This window comes from Aspergillus karnatakaensis, assembly GCF_047715665.1.
Source record: "Aspergillus karnatakaensis strain CBS 102800 unplaced genomic scaffold BJY04scaffold_6, whole genome shotgun sequence".
Classification (NCBI taxonomy): domain Eukaryota; kingdom Fungi; phylum Ascomycota; class Eurotiomycetes; order Eurotiales; family Aspergillaceae; genus Aspergillus; species Aspergillus karnatakaensis.
The window spans coordinates 80,642-98,182 of record NW_027395718.1 but is presented as its reverse complement, the minus strand read 5'-3'; the positions used below and the strand labels follow the sequence as shown (position 1 = coordinate 98,182).

Here is a 17,541-nt window from a genome sequence, read left to right as displayed (position 1 = left end):
TAGTACCCCTCCCCCGTTGAGGCCCGATAGCGGCTTGCCACAATGAGTGATACTCTAATCACTCTACCTTATCAATACACACTAAGAGAATATTTATGCAAGGGAGTGTTGCATAGGTAATGAATGCAGATAATTCCCGGATAGACATGAGCTTGCCTTTTCTAGCTTAACAGTCGAAATCCTAGTGTATGATGCCATCTGCTAACTCATGGTGGGAAAGGTACATTCATTCCGTGCTTAACAACTTTCCTCTCCTTCGGCATGACTGTTTATATGTCTATGCATGTGGGAATTCGTACCACTGTTGACCTATCTGCTCGCATCTTCCACATGCTCACTGAGTGACCCATTCGTGTGACCATTCATCGAGCCATTTGCCTGTCCCTTTTCCTTCACAAATTTCTCGAAGAAGTTACCAATCCCTCCATGGTTCTCCATATCGAGGACCTTTGACACATCTGCCACGCGTCAGTGAGGGGTGTGGTAGAGACATCCAACTATTCTTACATTGATCCGGCCGGACAATGGCAATTGCTCCATGTTCAGGGTCGATTCCATAAAACTCGTATGCATGACCATGGCCATTGTGATAACTCTCGTCATCAATGTAGATCTTGTGCAAGTCTAGTTATGGCATTAGCAGGCTGAACCATTGGTACTACAAGAGCCACTCTTACCTCTCATCCTGTATTTGCCGGTTGTAGGCCAGAAAGCGTCTGGTATCTGTTCTTGTTGAATTTCGAGTCTCTCGCCAGACAGGATTAGAATGACCTCGATCAAGCTGTCAATGTCTGCGCCCGGAGATAGATATTTCTGGATCGGTCCATGGCTTGAGAACAGGTATTCTCCAAGCTGAGCTATGTATTAGCATACCTGTACTCTTGGCTGAAGCAGAACTCACCTGATTGAGCTTTGTAGAGGCTGACTGCTGTCGAATGTCTCCTGGAAAGACGACGACCCTCCACCGGCCATCAGAAGGCAGAGCATCCACTGTCTTCAATACCTTTGCATCGCAAAATCGAATCACCTGCACACCCTGAAGCCGCATGCCGACTATGAGATTCTTAGCCGCCTCCTGGTTGCTGCTTTCGGCCTCGGTTATGAGTGAGTCGTCGTAGGTGACCGTCAGTCCGGCTGTAAAAGGCTCTGCTTTCACAAAGATTTCGCTAAAGTCGATCTTGCCGTTGGCGTCGACGACGCCGCCGTCCTCTTTGGCAATCGAGGACATCTGACCCGCCCAGACTTTATCCCAGTTAATCAACACATCTGCTACCTTCTGTCGCTCCAAGACATAGGTCTCAAGTAATTCAGGTCCAGCCTGGCCTTTGAGAATGGAGGCCAGTTTCCAGCCGATATTGTATCCATCCTGCAAGCTGACGTTCATGCCTTGGCCTGCCTTGGGAGAGTGCGTGTGGCAAGCATCGCCCGTCAAAAAGACGCGGTTGGCTTTGGAGAAGTGGTCCGCGATGCGCTGCCCGATGGGATAGGCTGACCACCAGCGTACCTCTGCAAAGTCGAGCGTATACGGCTGGAAGACTTGACGCGCAGCATTCTGGATACGTTCAAGGGTCACCTCTTTTGCTTTGGTTCCTGCCGCGAGTTCTACGTAGATTCGAAGCATAGAGCCGCCTTCGCGAGGTATGGTGATGATGCTGCCGGCGTCGGATTGTATGATACATTGTTTCCGGACGTCGGGGAAGTTGGTTTGTGGAAAGACATCCATCACGCCCCAGACTGAGTCAGAGGTTTCTCCCACCATGTTGAAACCTAGAGACTTTCGCACAGCACTATGGGCGCCATCACTTGCCTACGGGTTGTTAGCGGAGTTTCACTACTAGGAGGAAAGGTCCAAATATACCAAGCAATACTTAGCTTCAAACACCTCCTCTCTGCCATCTTTCTCGGTGACAATAGTTACCGGATGAGCATCAGGAGCCGTAGCTTTCTCTTCATCGACCGTGACCTTCGTCACCTTGTATCGGTAATCAACTTCCTGCCCATTCAGCCTCCCCATAGCCTCCAACCACATACCATTGAACCGCGCTTGGTTCAGAATAACACGAGGCAGATGCGACAGGCCCGGTGTCGTGGCGTGCGCGCTTCGTTTGCGAACGAGACCCTTTCCATTTCCCGTAGGGTCGGTGTTCCAGAATGCGACTTCAATGTTGTGATAGGCTTCCCTGAGCAGTTCCTCAGCCATGCCGAAACTCTCGAAGATTTCCACAGATCGGATCTGGATGCCATCGGCTTGCCCAACGTCCAGTGGCCCCGATCGAGACTCTAGGACTTTGCAGCGAAGTCCCTGGCGTGCCAGCCATGTCGCCGCTGCCAGACCTGCTGTGCCGCTGCCGCAAATGACAACGTCGTGTTTCGAGCTCATTGTTTCGTAGTTTGGCGGCTACTAAGGAGCAAATTCCGTTATAGTTTCTCGGAGACTTGTGGCGAGATTTGATAAAATGGGCTCGTGGTATTGATTATGCTCAACACGCTCCATATACAACTTCACATTTGGCTAACCAGTGATCATACCATATCCAAAATCACTTCTAATGAGGGTACAGATATCGCTGAAGACACAGATCTACGCCTACTCCCGTTCCGCAGTACCATGTTTTCCGAATTTAGCCGGTAAATACGGTGTTATAAGGTATATCTTTAGGGAGCCTCTAGATGCAGAGACAGATTTAGCATATCTGCAGGAAGCGGCTCCTCGGTACTATCCTCCATCGCTCTGGCATCATCAATATCGGAGAAAGACCGAAGATCCTTGTTGATCTGGTGGATCGCCGAGAATCATTCGGGAGAAGGAAGTCGTAATCTGACTGATAATCCTATATTCCGGCCGAGTGAAGAAGCCGACCAAGACTACTGCATGATGAATTCCAGCCTATTGAAGATCAGTTTCCACATCGGTCTGCCTGCATAGGCGGCAACCCACTTGACATCTCTGCAGGGTCCACACATATCCGAATTTCCGAGTTTCCGAGACGCAACGAGGGCGATCTGTAACAGAGTAGTGGCTGATCAAACGCTTCCATCGAAGATGCTTCACACGCTATGCATGCTCTGGGGTATTCCCCGAATTCAGGCCCCAAGCTAAGAGAAGCCACTTAGTTCATTGCTTATCATCTCCTAAGCTAGTCTACAGGACGCGCAAGCCATGATCCGCTAAGGAGTGAAGTAAGCTAAGACCAGATCTGCATGAAGAATGAGCAAGAGCCACTTCCAGGGCAGCTGCACACTAGAACCTTGGAATCAGATCCCGGCCGGGATCTGGGCACAGTGACAGCCCCCTAGCGCCGGAGACTTAACGGCCAGTACTACACAATTATCCCGCCTCTGTTAAAGTCAAGGGTTGGGGTTTCAATCCATGATTCAGGCTGACGTCGGGAGATTTTCCCGTGACAGTCTTGTGAATCATGTTGGTCGCAAAAGCGCTACCTCTATGTGTCGGTTATATTCTCCTTTGCTCTCCTTTAACTCGACAATAACTGGCTGTACAGTGTTTTTCAAGCTTAATGAGAGAATCGACTAGGAGTTTGAGATAAGAAAATCACTGAGATCCAACAAGGTACTACAACTTCCACAAGGTTCAAGCTAGAGTGGCACATATCTACATAGATTAGATGTATCTTCTTACTAGAGTAACAGCCCTCAGGTAACAATGGATCCCTTTTGCCCTTCCCATACTGTTGCCATGTCCCCCTCTAGTGAATGACCTGCTGCAACCCATCCTCGAAATAATGTTGCACGAAAGGATCGGAGCTATCGTTGCCATACGCATCACCTCCAAATTCCAGATAGCCATCCAAAGTATCCGGCGATACTCCCCGCGTGATCTCTGATGCATTACCCATCATCCACACAGTCTGCATTCCCATGATCATATGCTGAAGTGTGTGGCAGTGTACCATCCACACCCTAAGAAACACGGTGTCAGGGCACAATAGCCTTTTATCAAAACATGCGAGATGGAGACTCACCCTGGATCCTGAACATGCAATCGCCACGCCCGCCATCCCTGATCAGTCATATTTTTATCCTCTCCCACATACTGCCACGGAGTGTACTTGTAAAGCATCGTCGTATCTCTAATTACGGGATTATAACCCTTCAACCTCTCCTCGTTCGCGGTCGCATTGTACGAGCCATCCCCGCTACCAAGATCATAGATATGCCCGCCGTGAATATGCCACGGATGGAGATCGAAGCCGATATCCAGACCATTCGGCTGGTTGACCAGGATGATATCGATGACCTCGCCCATCTTGGCGACGTAAACGTTTAAATCGGGATCCCAACCTCCATGCTCCTTCACCGTAGTCTCGTAATCTGGTATCGCTGCGTCCCCGCGCTTGAAGATGTCAACTAGATATGGCGTCCCTGGCTGGTGCTCTTGTTTCCAGAATGGAGTGTGGTTTCTGTGTTGATTTGTTTCGGTCCAGGTGTGGTTCGATACAGCCGCGTACACGCCCTCCTTCACGAATAGCTGGAGCGATGTCAGGACTACAGTCCGGTCGACTTTGTCGGCGGTTGGGAAGCCGTTGGGCTCCAAGGGCTCGAGAGTATACTCCATCCAGTCGTAGACCTTGTTCGGCAGGGTCAACGGCTGCTTCTCGGGACGCACTAAGTCTGTGGTCTCGTTGAAGGCAAGATCCCTGTTGGTATTGTACGAGAGCAGCGCGTAAGAAGAGACGTTCATGGGTCGATAGCGCGACTCCATCTGGATCCAGAACGCACTTTTTCCCAGACGCTCCAGCTCTTCTTCTGTCTTCGTGTGGAGAAGGAAATCGAAGCGTTGGCCCGAGGCAATCTGAATGCGTTCCGTTTTCGCCAGCTTGGTGTATTTCCCGTCTGCAGCCATGATCGACAGGTCTTGGTGGTCCTCGAACCCCATAGTTATGAGATTCAGAGCTGGCCCGCCAATGACTCGCATGCGATATGTCTTGTCGGGATCAACTTGGATTACATCTGGGCCACAGCTTTCCACGAGCGATGGATCTGGCATGACCCACGGCTCGGGTGTATCCGTCTCATTTGCGCTCATTCCAGGGAAGCTGTTCCCATTCATTAGAATCGTCGTAGGGTCGCCAGTCCTGGAAAGTATGAGCATAACATTCAAATGCGGCTTTTAATGCTGTACGTCCACGAGTTGACGGCATGAGGTGCCACTAACCATCGGACCACATCAAAAGGCATAAGCAGCTCAGTCTCCGTCATTGAGTCGGTTTTATTGTAAAGCTCAGTAATAAACAGGGTTCGTTCTTCATCGTATGTGAAAGGTGGCGAATTACCCTCCTTTTCTTCAACGATGAGAGGACCTGCTGCTGATACTGCTTGGAATCCCACATGGGAGTGATAAAAATGCGTCCCAGCTTCACCGACGTTTGGTCTAATTTCATAGTCGAAATATTCTCCCGGCTTCAGGTTGATTAGCATATTTGTTATTCCATGCCGGCGCTCAAAAGATTCACCTTTATGGGCCATTGGCTTGCTTGAGGTGAACCATCAGAGAACGGAGCAGTGGACTGACTTAGTCCATGCCAGTGCTGTTGTAATATCGTTAGTGACTTTCCCCTATTATAGGAGATGTATTAATACAATGGTAGTGTTCTTTGATTCCAGGTCATTGTATACTCTCACCCAGGTAGATTGACCTTCCCTTAGGTAGAGGGCTGGGCCTGGTGAGGTTCCTGTTCAAGTCCATGAGCTTCATATGGGGCGCTTCCAATAGAAACGGAGCTAACTAACCGTTGATTAATGTGCTGGGGCGGGTCACGCAAGCTACAGGAAAGACTTGCTCAGAGACTCGCAGTATGTGATCGGGTTGGAAATCGGGACCATGGGTTGTATGCCGCGCGGCGGCTGTCGACCAAAGAGCTGCCAACGCTACGCAGACCTCAAGAATTAGAGACATTGAATTAAACCCCTGTAGATGGCAGGTCAGAGGAGAATCATACGCCATAAGACAGTCAGTGTCTGGACTGGCTTTTCTGGTGAACCAATTCTGCAGAGCTCGAATTAGAACGGCCGAGGAGCCACTAGAGCAGCTCGCAAGCACTATGATCACTCGTCAGAGCTCCGACAGGGTTGACAGAACCATGAACAAGGGTTCAATGCAGGATCGGCGGTTTCCAGCCCTCGCAGCGAATCGTTCGAAACCGATCAGCCATTGATGCAACCTCGCAGCTTGGCAGCTCTGGCTAGCTGTTTCGAATTTACCACTGAATCATTTTCGGCTATCCGGTTATCAGTATGCCAACGTGTCTTATTTATGCCGACTCGCCGAGTGGAGCGTCAGATTATCAATGTCGAGCTTTAGTCAGTGATGACGAGACCGTGCCACCTCCTGTCGATGATCCCTCGGCCTTGCAGCAATATATCGGCTGAAGCCATTCCGACCTTTCACGTGTAATCAGCCTCAGATAATCCATCCGTTCTTCAACGGCCTCTACACTTCAAAGACGTTGCTGCCCCGGCCCCCAAAGCTAGCGCCAGCACCCCGCTGGCTCTGTCATCAACGTGAAGTTCATGCGCTGCTCATTTGGCCATATCGCAAAGATGCTTTCCACAGTCGTTACAGCGCTTCTGCTTTTAGTCTCAAGCTGTGAGGCTCTGCCAACCTCCGAGACTTCTCTTCTCGGGAAATGGTCAACCCTGCCCAATATCACACGCGATGGCACTGAATACCCTCGCCAAGAGCACGCCGCGGTCCTCGTTGGCGACGAGATCTACGTACTGGGCGGCATTCTACCGTTCGATGGCAAAGAATACGCAACTACCAATCTCGTCCAGAAATACAACACGATAACCAAGACTTGGACCGAGACGGCGCCCATGCCCGCCGCGCTGAACCACGCCAATGTCGCCGTCGTCGATAACAAGATTTACTGTCTTGGCGGCTTGGAAGCCATTGACGAAACCTACTGGAATGCAACTGGCAAGTCTGCCGTCTACGATCCTGCCACCGACGAGTGGACCGTGCTGCCTGGCATCCCCGAGGGACGAGAAATCGGCAGTGCAGCGACGTTGGTGCGCGATGACACCATCTATCTCCCCGGTGGACTCGCATTCACCAACATTACCTTTGATCAGGAAGGAACAGTCTCCCGATTCACGTCATACAACGTGAAGACCCAAGAGTGGAAAATCCTGCCGGACCTGCCTGCCCCGCGTGATCACGCTGGTAAAGGTATCTACCAGGATATCTTGTACATACTGGGAGGCCGAGAGTTTGGGAACAAGAATGTAGTCTCCACTGTGTTTGGGTTCAACCTTACCTCGCACGAATGGTCTGCGACATCGTACGAGCCCATGCCTATTGCGCGCGGAGGAGTCGCGTCTGCTACTATCGGTTCTCAGATCTTCACGGCAGGTGGAGAGGGGGACCGCCGTACTCCCAATGCTGTTTTTCCTGAGATGCAGGCTTATGACGCTGCCACGAATACCTGGATCAGCTATGCGGACATGCCTCTGCCGATTCACGGTTCGGACGCTGTGGTGTATAAGGGTGAGATTGTTATCCCTGGTGGAGGAATTGTGACGGGGGCGACTTTGACGCCGGTGGTTCAGACCTTCCAACCGCCTGAGCAGGATTTGACACCCGCTTCACAGGATCTGGGAGAGGAGAGCATGACACTGATAGTTATGGTATACGGATTTATTACTGACTTGTCATGGATGCTGTTCAAGAGGTGATAGCCTCCTTAGATGTCTTCAATGAACTATCACAATGGTGACCTAGCTGTGCTTTTGTATGCACCAACTAGATAATAGAAGCGCTGGCGAGATAATTCTAGCGCTAGGAACAACGCATACAGTTCGACAAGCCGTAGTTGATAATACCAGAGAACCACCGTAAACCGACCTCCTTCGCCCAATTCCATCAGGGTTACATCCATCCTGTTAGAAGTGAAGACAAAACAGACGACGACTTTGACGCCAAGGCCATTCTGCAGCAGAAACTCTATCATTTATCTGTGACCTCGGGATCTCACCTGCACCTCCAGTGCAACGACCGACTTCCCGATTCGTGGGAATACTGAAGCCTATGTCAATTACCACCCTTTCAATGTCTCTCTCTCTACGATAAGCTATCTATAGCCACGGAAAATACCCCTGGAAGATACTAGACTGTAGCAACAGAAATTGGGGTATGTCAGGTTTCATATCCACATGTTGCACCGCCTACAAGACCTCTTGGTCTGGCCTTCGCGCCTCTCTATGATATCAGTTTTATTACAGATTGCAAGACTGAATGGTCAGGTTTAAAGGCTCATGGGTTAATCCCCACTGTGTTTGAATCTTGCCGGACACCCCCCTTCAGGGTGGGGGCCGAATATTGAGGGTGGTGGCACTTTCACTTTACCAGCCATTAAATTAGGCTATCCAAGTAGACCACGATAGGTGTACTCGCCCGAATAGCCTTTCAGGAGTGAGGTAGTGTCAGGATCCCTGATCTCTATATAATATGCTCGCTGGAAGCGAGATGGGTGTTCCAATCGCGCCTTTTTGATAATGATATAGTTCTCTAATCCTCCGAGGCGTAGGATTAATTAACCGATTACTTATAGCGTGGGGGATAGCCATTTAAGAGAGGTGAATGGCGTTATAAAGCTTCTCTGGTTGGTCTGCGAGGCTGCTCTATCCGAAAGGAGATGTAGACTGTTGACAATCAATTGGAGAAGAGGAAATGCAAGGAAAACAGCCACCCATGTTCTTTATAGAATTAACTCGACAAATCCTTCCGCGGATCCTTGTCGATCAGTGACTAAGGTGGCGGGATAGATACGAACACAGCAATCATAGACAAATCCAGAGGACAAGCAACTAGATGCACGCAGTCGTGAAGAATCTAGAACCAACCAGAGCCAGTGAATATTATATGCCAGCCAAAGAGCAGCGAGGCTACGCGAGGGTGCATTAGTCTTAGATTGCGTCAACGGTTGTTGGAGTTGGATTGACGATCGATGTAACGTACGGTTATCATTGAGGAATTCGTCAGGGTGGCTGGGCTAATGCAAGCCTGTCTCAAATGCCAACAGGCCAGGCGAAGCTGAAGGGGGAGGCATTGCCTATCTGGGCACGCTGGCCAAGGCACAGGGCACTAGAAAGCCCTGGCGTGCGGCGTCCTACGGAGTAGCCCGCCGGCCCCACTATCCTGATAAGCACTAAGACGGGAAGGATTGAAGGATTCTGTCCACCAACTTCAGCTGCAGAGCAGTTCTGCACCCTGAGGTCTTGCTAGCTATACCAGGATCCCGATCCGCAATATCTCGTCAGCGCAAGGAAATCATGCAGGTAGCTCTGCTGGGATTCAGATCCGCAGAGATTCGTCAGCGCGGCAGAGCTGATAGCCTAGCTTATAAAAAATAATTTCAATCCTTCGCCGTGGCGGCTTATTCCAGGACTCCAATAACGTGGGGCGGTCCCAGCGCAAAGTTACTGCGTATTTCCATGTCCATGCACACCGCAACTTGTACGACGATAATGCAAGCAGACCGAGTCGATGCCGCTTCGACGGGCAGGAAAAAGAAATGGATGTCGCGGCGCAGAGGGGCGTGCGAGATGTGCAAGTCGAAGAAAGTTCGCTGTGCGTAGCTCCACCTCTGTAGATGGGCTGACTTTGCTGACTCGGGTCTGACACAGGCGATGGTGCCACGCCATGTAGATACTGTAATGTGAGAGCAATCTTCTTCAGACACGTTAGCATCGGTTAACACGCTTCTTCAGTTGCATAATCTCAAGTGCGAGTACAATCTCTCGAAAAAGCAGCAGGCCAACAACAAACCTGCAGTAGACGAGGTCTCCATAGACCCGTCGCTCACAGAAAGCAGCAGCTCGGGAGCCACCACGCTCGTTCCCTCCCCAACCGACATACAGATTCTGCCAGATCTAACAGCCACACAACTCGGTGCTGCTCACCGTGTTTCCGGAAATGCAGGCAATGCGCTCCAAGAGATGATGTTTGCCACGAATGGCCGGCATGATATGCCGGTCATGTTCGATGGGTATGCTCACGACGATTTCTCCGCCACATCTATGGAGTGGATTGGCAGTGATACTCTAGGAGCGCCGTTCTCAGTCGACATGAGCAATATGAACGGGCTGGGAATGCTACCTTGGTCACCCCCGAAAACCGCCCATTCGGATGCGAATTTCGACATGCCATATGCTCTCGAACACACGACCGACGCGGCGGCACAATTCGAGCTCAATCTGCCATTGTCTCCGGAAGGATCAATGCGGGATATATATGATGAGAAAATGTGGGAAGAAGTTGGCTCAAAGGTAAGGGAAATCAAATCGTTGCACCTTTCCAGCACGCGGTCGTTGAACACCAAATAAGCTAACACAGTCTTTATAGACTGCAGCAGGGAATCCTTCAGGCACGGTAGCTGTTACTCTTGCACAAAGACAACTGCTAATAATGTGAACTCAGATCATAGCGCAAGAATCGATTTCTCCCTAGCGGCAATCTTCTCGCCGCAGCGCCAGCGACTCGGAAACCTGAGCCGGACTCAACAAGACGAAGTAGATGGGATTTTCAGACGACTCTCTGACGCTCAGTCTCAGATCTCGTGCGGCCTCGCCGGGGAGCAATATGATGGCAACCATTCACGCTGGTACTGGAGCGATACAGCGTTGATTGAAAAGTGCAAAGCTGGTATGCCCTGTCCACGCCATATGGTTCACCTAGAGTCTAACTGGAACAGCGTGTTTCGATGATCCTCTCGGGTACGTCCACCTATATATGGTCCGTTGCAAAAACTAAACCATGCTAGGATTTCCACCTTTTTAACGAGATCACATTTCGAAAATTATGTCCAACAAGCAAGGGATTCGCCCTCCATCGAGGGGTTGGCAGTCAGACCGCTGGTTGATTCAGTCATGGCTCTCGGGTTCCAAGCCCTAGCCGCAAGATCACTGCCATCTGTAGGCTCCGACGTGAGCAGAAAGGCAATCGCTCGGCTAAGAATGGCACTGAGTTCTCATGATGCCGTGCAGCGATCGCCTGACTCGCTCCTAAAGATGCAGGTAAGTCAGCCAATCCTCACGCGAAATTGGTCACATGTTGACTGATCAGACTTTGTTAGCAATGGTACGAGAACCAATCGCTCCGAAGCTTTCCTTCGACAGCTAACGATTCTCTAGATGACAATTGCTGAGCAAATCGATCACACTATCTACACTGAACTACTGTCGTATGCAGTCAGCTGTGCCAGGACCCGAAGATTCATGAACCGCGACTCGACATACATGACCATGACAAAGGAGAAGGAGTACCTTGCACGGAGAAGTCTATGGTACCTGTACTCCATCGAAGTAGTCCATTCCATTCGCGACGGAATGCCCCCGGTAAGTCTTGGTTCCGGTGGTGCCACCCGTAGACCCCTTCTTGCTTGGCCTCCGCTAACAAATCAACCAGATCCTCACGCGCGACTGGACCGACTACGCGCTACCCGAGACCAGCAAGGAAACAGACTGGTTGCTCATCCAATACCAACACGCCAACGCCCTCAGCTCAGCGGTCAACACCCTCTACAGCCCTAAAGCCCTCTGCCAGACTCTAGCCGAGCGAGAGCGAAACCTCATGCAGGCACACAAGGTGCTCGAAAACTGGCGAACAGGCCTCCCGTCACATCTACAGAACATCCATCGCCACGAAACAGGATACGTCACCCTGGACGACCAGAAGACGCGCCATTTGACCTTGACGATGGTCTGCAAGTACCACGAGGCCATCTTTATCATTTTCTTCCCGTGGACCGGGAGCCAATCCAAGGGACTGATCTCGGAGCAATATCGCAAGATGAGCATGGAGCTATGCGTGAAGTCAGCGCAGGCTGTGTTGGCTATTGCGGCTCGGATATCGAGCTGTGATATACTCGGGGGGTGAGACCACACTTTTAATCTGATTTGCGAGAATGACCTGGCTAATATCTCTCTAGCAAATTCCTCAACCTCATCGCCGCGTCCATCTGTGTGACGTTCTTGGATATCGTGGGTAGCGGTAGCAAGAAAAGCCTGCCGTACTTGAGTATGTGCTGTGGAATCTTCGGGAGTTTGAGCCTGGATAACGAATTGCCGTTGGCCGATGCTCTCAAGCTGACGCAATTGGCGCAGAGGTCTGGAAGCTTTGATGGGCTGCGATTGGAATGACTGGATTGTAGGCCGGAGTTTAGGTTATAGCGCATGGGTTGAGATTGAAACGATCAGACTGTATCACGGAGTTAGGTGACGGACGATATAGACCAGCTACAATAGATGATAAGACGTCACGGCATATACGATAGATAGGTAGTGGGTTACAGGCGTCTACAGACTGATAGGTGCCAGGATGGCCCTTCTGAATAGAATGAATACCTTGCACCGAGCATTACGGGGAGAGCGGGACTTGATGCCATATTTTCCCAAGTCCGCCGGTCTATATACTTATCGTATAGCATAGCTTGAGCCTCTTGCAATCAAACTTCCCAAACTCCTCTAATCATGTTTCGTCGCAGAGTCTCAATTGTGGTCAACCCTCAACCATTCAAGCCACAGTCGCATTACTCTTCTCCGCATCCTCCTGCTTCCTCGCCAACTTCCTCCTTTGAAGATCCTTGACCAAAAACCAAAGAGCAAGAGCCGTGCCAAAAGCCGTCAACCCAACCGAAAACCAAAGCGTACCCCGGTACCCATGCAGCAAATCCGCATCGGTATGCCCGCCATTATTAATCTGGAGCTCAATGGTACCAGCGAACCCAAGACCGAGCGAGATACTGTAGACCACAATCGTCATAATCACACTAGACCCCATGCCCTGGTACTGGCGGGGCACTGCGTTTGCGAAGATGATTGTGGCGGCAGGCAGCGACGAGTCCATGGCGAAGGTGGCGATGATGGTCGCGAAGAAGAAGTAGGTCCAGTAGATGGAGTTTACCGGTCGCAGGGCCATGAGGAGGGAGGTGAGGAAGTAGCAGACCATTGCGAAGAGCATGACGGATGAGGCGGGGACTCTGTGCATGATTTTGCCGACGACTAGGGCTGTTCCTATCCCGGTGACGAGGATGGGAGATAGCCAGGCGGCGAGTTGGATGGGGGTTTGGCCGCCGATGTCGAGGCAGATTCGGACGACGTAGAAGAGCTGGGCACAATGTTAGTTTGACATCATGTCGTAGTGAGGATCAAGACTCACCCAGATTCCAAAGGTCGACCAGCCTGCTGCTGTGCAGCCAAAGACAAAGGCAATGTCGGAGGTGAGGACGGAGACAGGCAGGATTGGATGGCGAGCTACGCGAAGTTCGACGTAAAGGAAAGCCGCCAGGAACAAGAAACTGAGAATAAGACAAACATAGACGTAGGGTTCGTGCCAGGTAGTGACAAGGCTCTGATTCCAGGCGAAGTTGAACAGAACCAGCGTCGTCACACCGCATGCGCCTCCCAGGAGATCGATCCGATCTAAAATCTCGCGAAAGGTTCGTCGCTCAGTCTGCTCCTCGACATGAATATTTGGAATTGCAAAGATCGAGATAAAGAAGAGCAAGGCAACTCCCAAGGCCTGGCTCCAGTAGATCCATGGCCACCAGGCCATGGCAAACAGCGGTCCAAATACGAAACCGCCCATAGCCCCGACCGGGGCTGATGCAGCAAACCATGCAAAACCCATGTTTCGAGGGCGCTCGGAGAAAGACTTGCCCATGATGGCGAGCGCATTAGGCACAGTCAACGCAGGACCAAGACCCTGCAGGACACGAGCAAGAACGTAGACGGGCCAGCTGGAGTAGACCGAGACTCCTGCCATCATGCTGGTCAGAGCGAGCCATCCCGTACCGATGACGAAGATTATCTTGTTTCCAAACTCATCTCCCAGGCGCCCTCCGATCAAGATGAATGTACCGAGGGTCAAGCCGTAGCCGGAGATTGTCCACGAAAGGTTACCCGGGTCGTGGACACCGAAGGACTCTCCGATTATTTCGAGGGTGGTGAGGGTGTTGCACAGGCCCAATTGATTGAGGAACATGGATGAGCATACGGTGGTAATGAAGATGGTCCGCTGGATGAAGTTGTAGCTATCGGCAGGGTAGACGTATTCATTGTCGGTAGCGTGTGCAGGATCTGGAGCTGACTCTGTATGGGTTAGGCTAGCTCTAGGGCTTGATTGCGAGCTACTTACCATCGGCATGCTTTGAAGGAGCAGTTTCCTGCCCTTCTAGAGGTGCGGCGGACATTGTGGATGGAGTGGAATGTCAATTGGTATTCCGGAGAAGAGAGGAAGTGGTAACGAGGTCCATCCATGGAGTAGCAGCTGGCTAAAAAAGGCAAACGGTCTCCTTTGAGGCGGAATTTGTCAGGGCTACAGTCTCGGAGAGTTTTGCCCTGCATGACTCGAAAGTCTCCGTTCATCCGTCCCCGATTCCTTACATAACTCATCTTACTTAAGTCGCCAGCCAAGTCGGTTTCCTCCTTTAAGCAAGATCTACTGGTTACCTATTGGTCTATTGGTACGCTGTAAGAAGATGCCAAAAGACAGGGTCTACCTATCTGAAGGATTACATCAAGCACTATTGGTCGGACTACCGACAAGATAGGCCTTCCCTGGCCCCAACAAGTAATTACTCCAGCAACATCTAGTCTCTTGATCATCTCACCCCTTTCAGCTACTGGATATTGCTCGGTTTTGTCCACTAAAGGCTAAAGCGAGCATATGACCAGCTGCTCGAGGCTGTTTGTTGAGGTAGAAATCAGCCACCGATTCGGCTGAATTGCCAACCTTGACCCTCTGAAAGATCATCGACTAATATGCCGATCGGGCATTGATTGACTGAAGTCAATAGGCGTCCAAGGTGTGCGTGACATGGTTGGGCAAGGGGGCAAGTTTGAAAGCGTCCAGAACCGCGTCGATAGCAACGGAGACATATTCTCTTGGCATCTCTTGAACCTGTTCTGGAGATCATCCCTGGAACTGCCCAATTAATACCCTGTTTTTAGTTAATTCCTTGATGGAGTATTATTTGTGTCGGATGACCCACGGCCGCTGTACGGAGCACAACGAATGGAGTCTGGAGCGGGCCGAGCCTTGGAAAAGAGGCCAGACACGTCAACCATTACCCACTGCATAAGTTCATCATGCTGCCTTGAGAAGTAGGAAATGGGGGCTGGATGCGACATGGCATAGACCATTGATCACCCATGCAGCCTTTGACGTGACCCAGGTAACGATTATGCTATCGGGCTGAACTGAGGCAAGATAGCCGGTAAGTTAATACTAGTGCGTACCGTCCTTGGCTTCGGATCTAGACGTAGCTCACGAGTCATTTGACATCATCTCGGAACTTCTGTATGCAAGGGCCCGGGAACACGTCAGCCCTAGACCGGCTTTGCGCCGCTTACGCACTCTGTTTCATCTTGCCGTGGCCGAGCCGGCTATCTCCCTCCTATACAGAGCCGAGCGTCGGGATCATCTTTCATGTGAGTCTGTCAACTTGATGGGCGATGGGCAGCCTGACTTGATAAGTAAAGGTATCACTGTGTAGCTTTCGCGAAGGCAGAATAACTCCACAACCAACTCGCAAAACTCAAAATGCCTGAAAAACACGAATTCCTCTTCGTCCTACCAGACGGCCCAGATGGCCTTAAGAACCGAGACTCCTGGACCGAGTAAGTCCTGGTCCGTTGCAAACTATAACACGCTTCTAAAGTAATCTAGCCCCCACGAACGCTTTGTCGAACGAGAATCAGAATACTGGCTTGCCGGAGGTAATGGCAGAATGCAAACGTGTGGAAAGCCATATTTACTAACACGTTGTATATCAAGGCCCCATGTATGACAGTCACGAAGAGAACATAGAGCGTGGCAGCTGGGTTCTGGTTCAAGCTTATGACAAGAAGGAAGCGTTGGATCTTCTTCAACGTGATCCGTTCACTGTTGGCAAAGTCTGGGATTGGGAGAAGGCTCAGGTCTTGAGCATCAAGAGTGGACTGCGTGTGCCGTTTGTCAAGAACTCGATCAAATTCCCACAGGACAAGATGAACGGCGGTAATTAGATATGCCTAGATCTTTGAAATTTTATCCAAAGCCTCTTCGATTGTTTCAATAATCAGATAGAGAATTTCTTATGACTTCTTGGTGGTAGCATATTCTTAGTATTGAGGCACAAGTTAGGGTAGCTAATCATGGAGCCCTCGATTCCATAAGATGTTATCTGAATCATCAACAATAACAGGTACATTGTAGAAGTTTTTCAAGATCAAGGCAATGGTTTATAAGCGTGAACAAAAATCAATTTCTAAATGGATCTATACTACGCATGCGGGCCTCACCTCACCTGTATACATGTTCACACAAATCAAGGACTTTCCAATACCTTCAAAACGCTGTCCTCAAAGCTGGTCCAACCATCCTTCCCAAGTCGCTTCAGTATAGCCAACTCCGTCTCGCCATTCACCTTTCGTGTATCTAACCCTTGGGTAGGATCATCCTCAGGCCAAGGCTTGCTGGGGTCTTGTTTGCGGAAAACCTCGAGCCAACTGTTGAAATTGAAACGGCCGGCGAATGCCAACAAGCGCTTGTTCTTCACCTCCTCATGAATCAGCGCACCGATGTGCAAGAGCGCCACATCACCGACATAACCATAATAAGAAGCTCCGAAACCTCTCATGAATCCATCCTTTGATGGATCTTTGTAGAAGTCCAGCAACCACTTCGCCGTGCTCCCAGCCTGCTGCTCGTCGAAGATGGTTCCGATCGTGTAAGTAGGCAAGACCGAGTTCACGACGAAACGTGGGTTCTCCTCTCGGCTAAACCTCCACATTTCCTGCTCGACTTGCGCTTTCAGGGCAGAGTAAACGTCCCACCCACGTTCCGCTTCGTATGGGGGTGGCTTCCAGGCAGCTTCGATAGCCTCATCGTTCCAAGTATCCTCATTAATCGGGATCTCTTTAGTAGTCGACCGATTGCTCGCTGCTTGGTCACTGCTAGTAAAGACGAAACGCTTGACGGATTGTTCTTTATTGGCAGCATCAAGCAGTCTTCGGAGAGCTTCGACAGTTGGAGTAATGACTTTGGTCGGGTCGGGTCCGAAGCTGACGTCTCCTGCGACGTGGGCGATGCCATTGACGTCCTTGAGAACAGTCTCCCAGACGCCGGCGGCGTTCTGGTCGGGTACAATGACTGCTTCAAAATTCCCAGAAGGATTGCGTTTGGCCAGGGCTTTTGTGATCCATGCTGCCTTTTCACTTGAGCGGACGGTTCCGCGTACTTTGTAGCCGAGCTCGAGCAGGCCGTTTGCAATGTACGAGCCAATAAAACCGGTGACGCCGGTGACGAGTACTAGCCCGCCAGGGGGTACTATGGTGGGAGATGCAGTCATTTTCTGAGAAGGATTTTAAGGGAACTCTAGAGTTGCAGAGAGTTGTGTCGTGTCTGTGAGATATGGCAGTAAGGAATAAGATACTGCGACGTAAGTACGATCGGCGATAGGAGTATAACGGTGGCTATCAGCTTACTGCTAAGAGATTAGCGCCTACCTTTTATAAGCCTGCTGAGTACTCTGCAGA

General features: G+C 50.7%; 7 protein-coding genes across 7 annotated transcripts; 3 read left to right on the top strand and 4 right to left on the bottom strand.

Moving 5' to 3' along the window:
• Positions 1-309: 309 nt before the first annotated feature.
• BJY04DRAFT_214235 (FAD binding domain-containing protein) lies at positions 310-2,380 on the bottom strand (the record flags this gene model as incomplete). The annotated part of the gene is made up of 5 exons (XM_073715159.1): positions 310-458; positions 508-624; positions 678-852; positions 902-1,807; positions 1,859-2,380. 5 exons carry the CDS (start codon positions 2,378-2,380, stop codon positions 310-312), a joined length of 1,869 nt encoding a protein of 622 aa, XP_073575250.1.
• Positions 2,381-3,628: 1,248 nt separating this feature from the next.
• Positions 3,629-5,917, bottom strand: BJY04DRAFT_230970 (L-ascorbate oxidase; the record flags this gene model as incomplete). Its single annotated transcript, XM_073719408.1, has 6 exons — positions 3,629-3,921; positions 3,984-5,096; positions 5,177-5,421; positions 5,475-5,549; positions 5,602-5,693; positions 5,752-5,917. 6 exons carry the CDS (start codon positions 5,915-5,917, stop codon positions 3,708-3,710), a joined length of 1,905 nt encoding a protein of 634 aa, XP_073575249.1. The 3' UTR covers positions 3,629-3,707.
• Positions 5,918-6,561: 644 nt separating this feature from the next.
• BJY04DRAFT_205252 (Kelch repeat-containing protein) lies at positions 6,562-7,698 on the top strand (the record flags this gene model as incomplete). The annotated part of the gene is made up of 1 exon (XM_073713575.1): positions 6,562-7,698. The coding sequence occupies one exon, from the start codon at positions 6,562-6,564 to the stop codon at positions 7,696-7,698; it is 1,137 nt and encodes a 378-aa protein (XP_073575248.1).
• A 1,791-nt stretch (positions 7,699-9,489) lies between these two features.
• On the top strand, positions 9,490-11,899 carry BJY04DRAFT_205251 (fungal specific transcription factor domain-containing protein; the record flags this gene model as incomplete). The annotated part of the gene is made up of 7 exons (XM_073713574.1): positions 9,490-9,585; positions 9,733-10,290; positions 10,498-10,666; positions 10,716-10,737; positions 10,785-11,037; positions 11,155-11,358; positions 11,429-11,899. The coding sequence occupies 7 exons, from the start codon at positions 9,490-9,492 to the stop codon at positions 11,897-11,899; spliced, it is 1,773 nt and encodes a 590-aa protein (XP_073575247.1).
• Positions 11,900-13,107: 1,208 nt separating this feature from the next.
• On the bottom strand, positions 13,108-14,181 carry BJY04DRAFT_179726 (major facilitator superfamily domain-containing protein). Its single transcript, XM_073709949.1, has one exon. It carries the CDS (start codon positions 14,165-14,167, stop codon positions 13,142-13,144), a length of 1,026 nt encoding a protein of 341 aa, XP_073575246.1. The 5' UTR covers positions 14,168-14,181; the 3' UTR covers positions 13,108-13,141.
• Positions 14,182-15,392: 1,211 nt separating this feature from the next.
• On the top strand, positions 15,393-16,065 carry BJY04DRAFT_134257 (uncharacterized protein). The gene is made up of 3 exons (XM_073708547.1): positions 15,393-15,642; positions 15,692-15,741; positions 15,800-16,065. The coding sequence occupies exons 1-3, from the start codon at positions 15,566-15,568 to the stop codon at positions 16,027-16,029; spliced, it is 357 nt and encodes a 118-aa protein (XP_073575245.1). The 5' UTR covers positions 15,393-15,565; the 3' UTR covers positions 16,030-16,065.
• A 186-nt stretch (positions 16,066-16,251) lies between these two features.
• On the bottom strand, positions 16,252-17,537 carry BJY04DRAFT_179708 (aldehyde reductase II). The gene has a single exon (XM_073709948.1). It carries the CDS (start codon positions 17,352-17,354, stop codon positions 16,332-16,334), a length of 1,023 nt encoding a protein of 340 aa, XP_073575244.1. The 5' UTR covers positions 17,355-17,537; the 3' UTR covers positions 16,252-16,331.
• Positions 17,538-17,541: the final 4 nt, after the last annotated feature.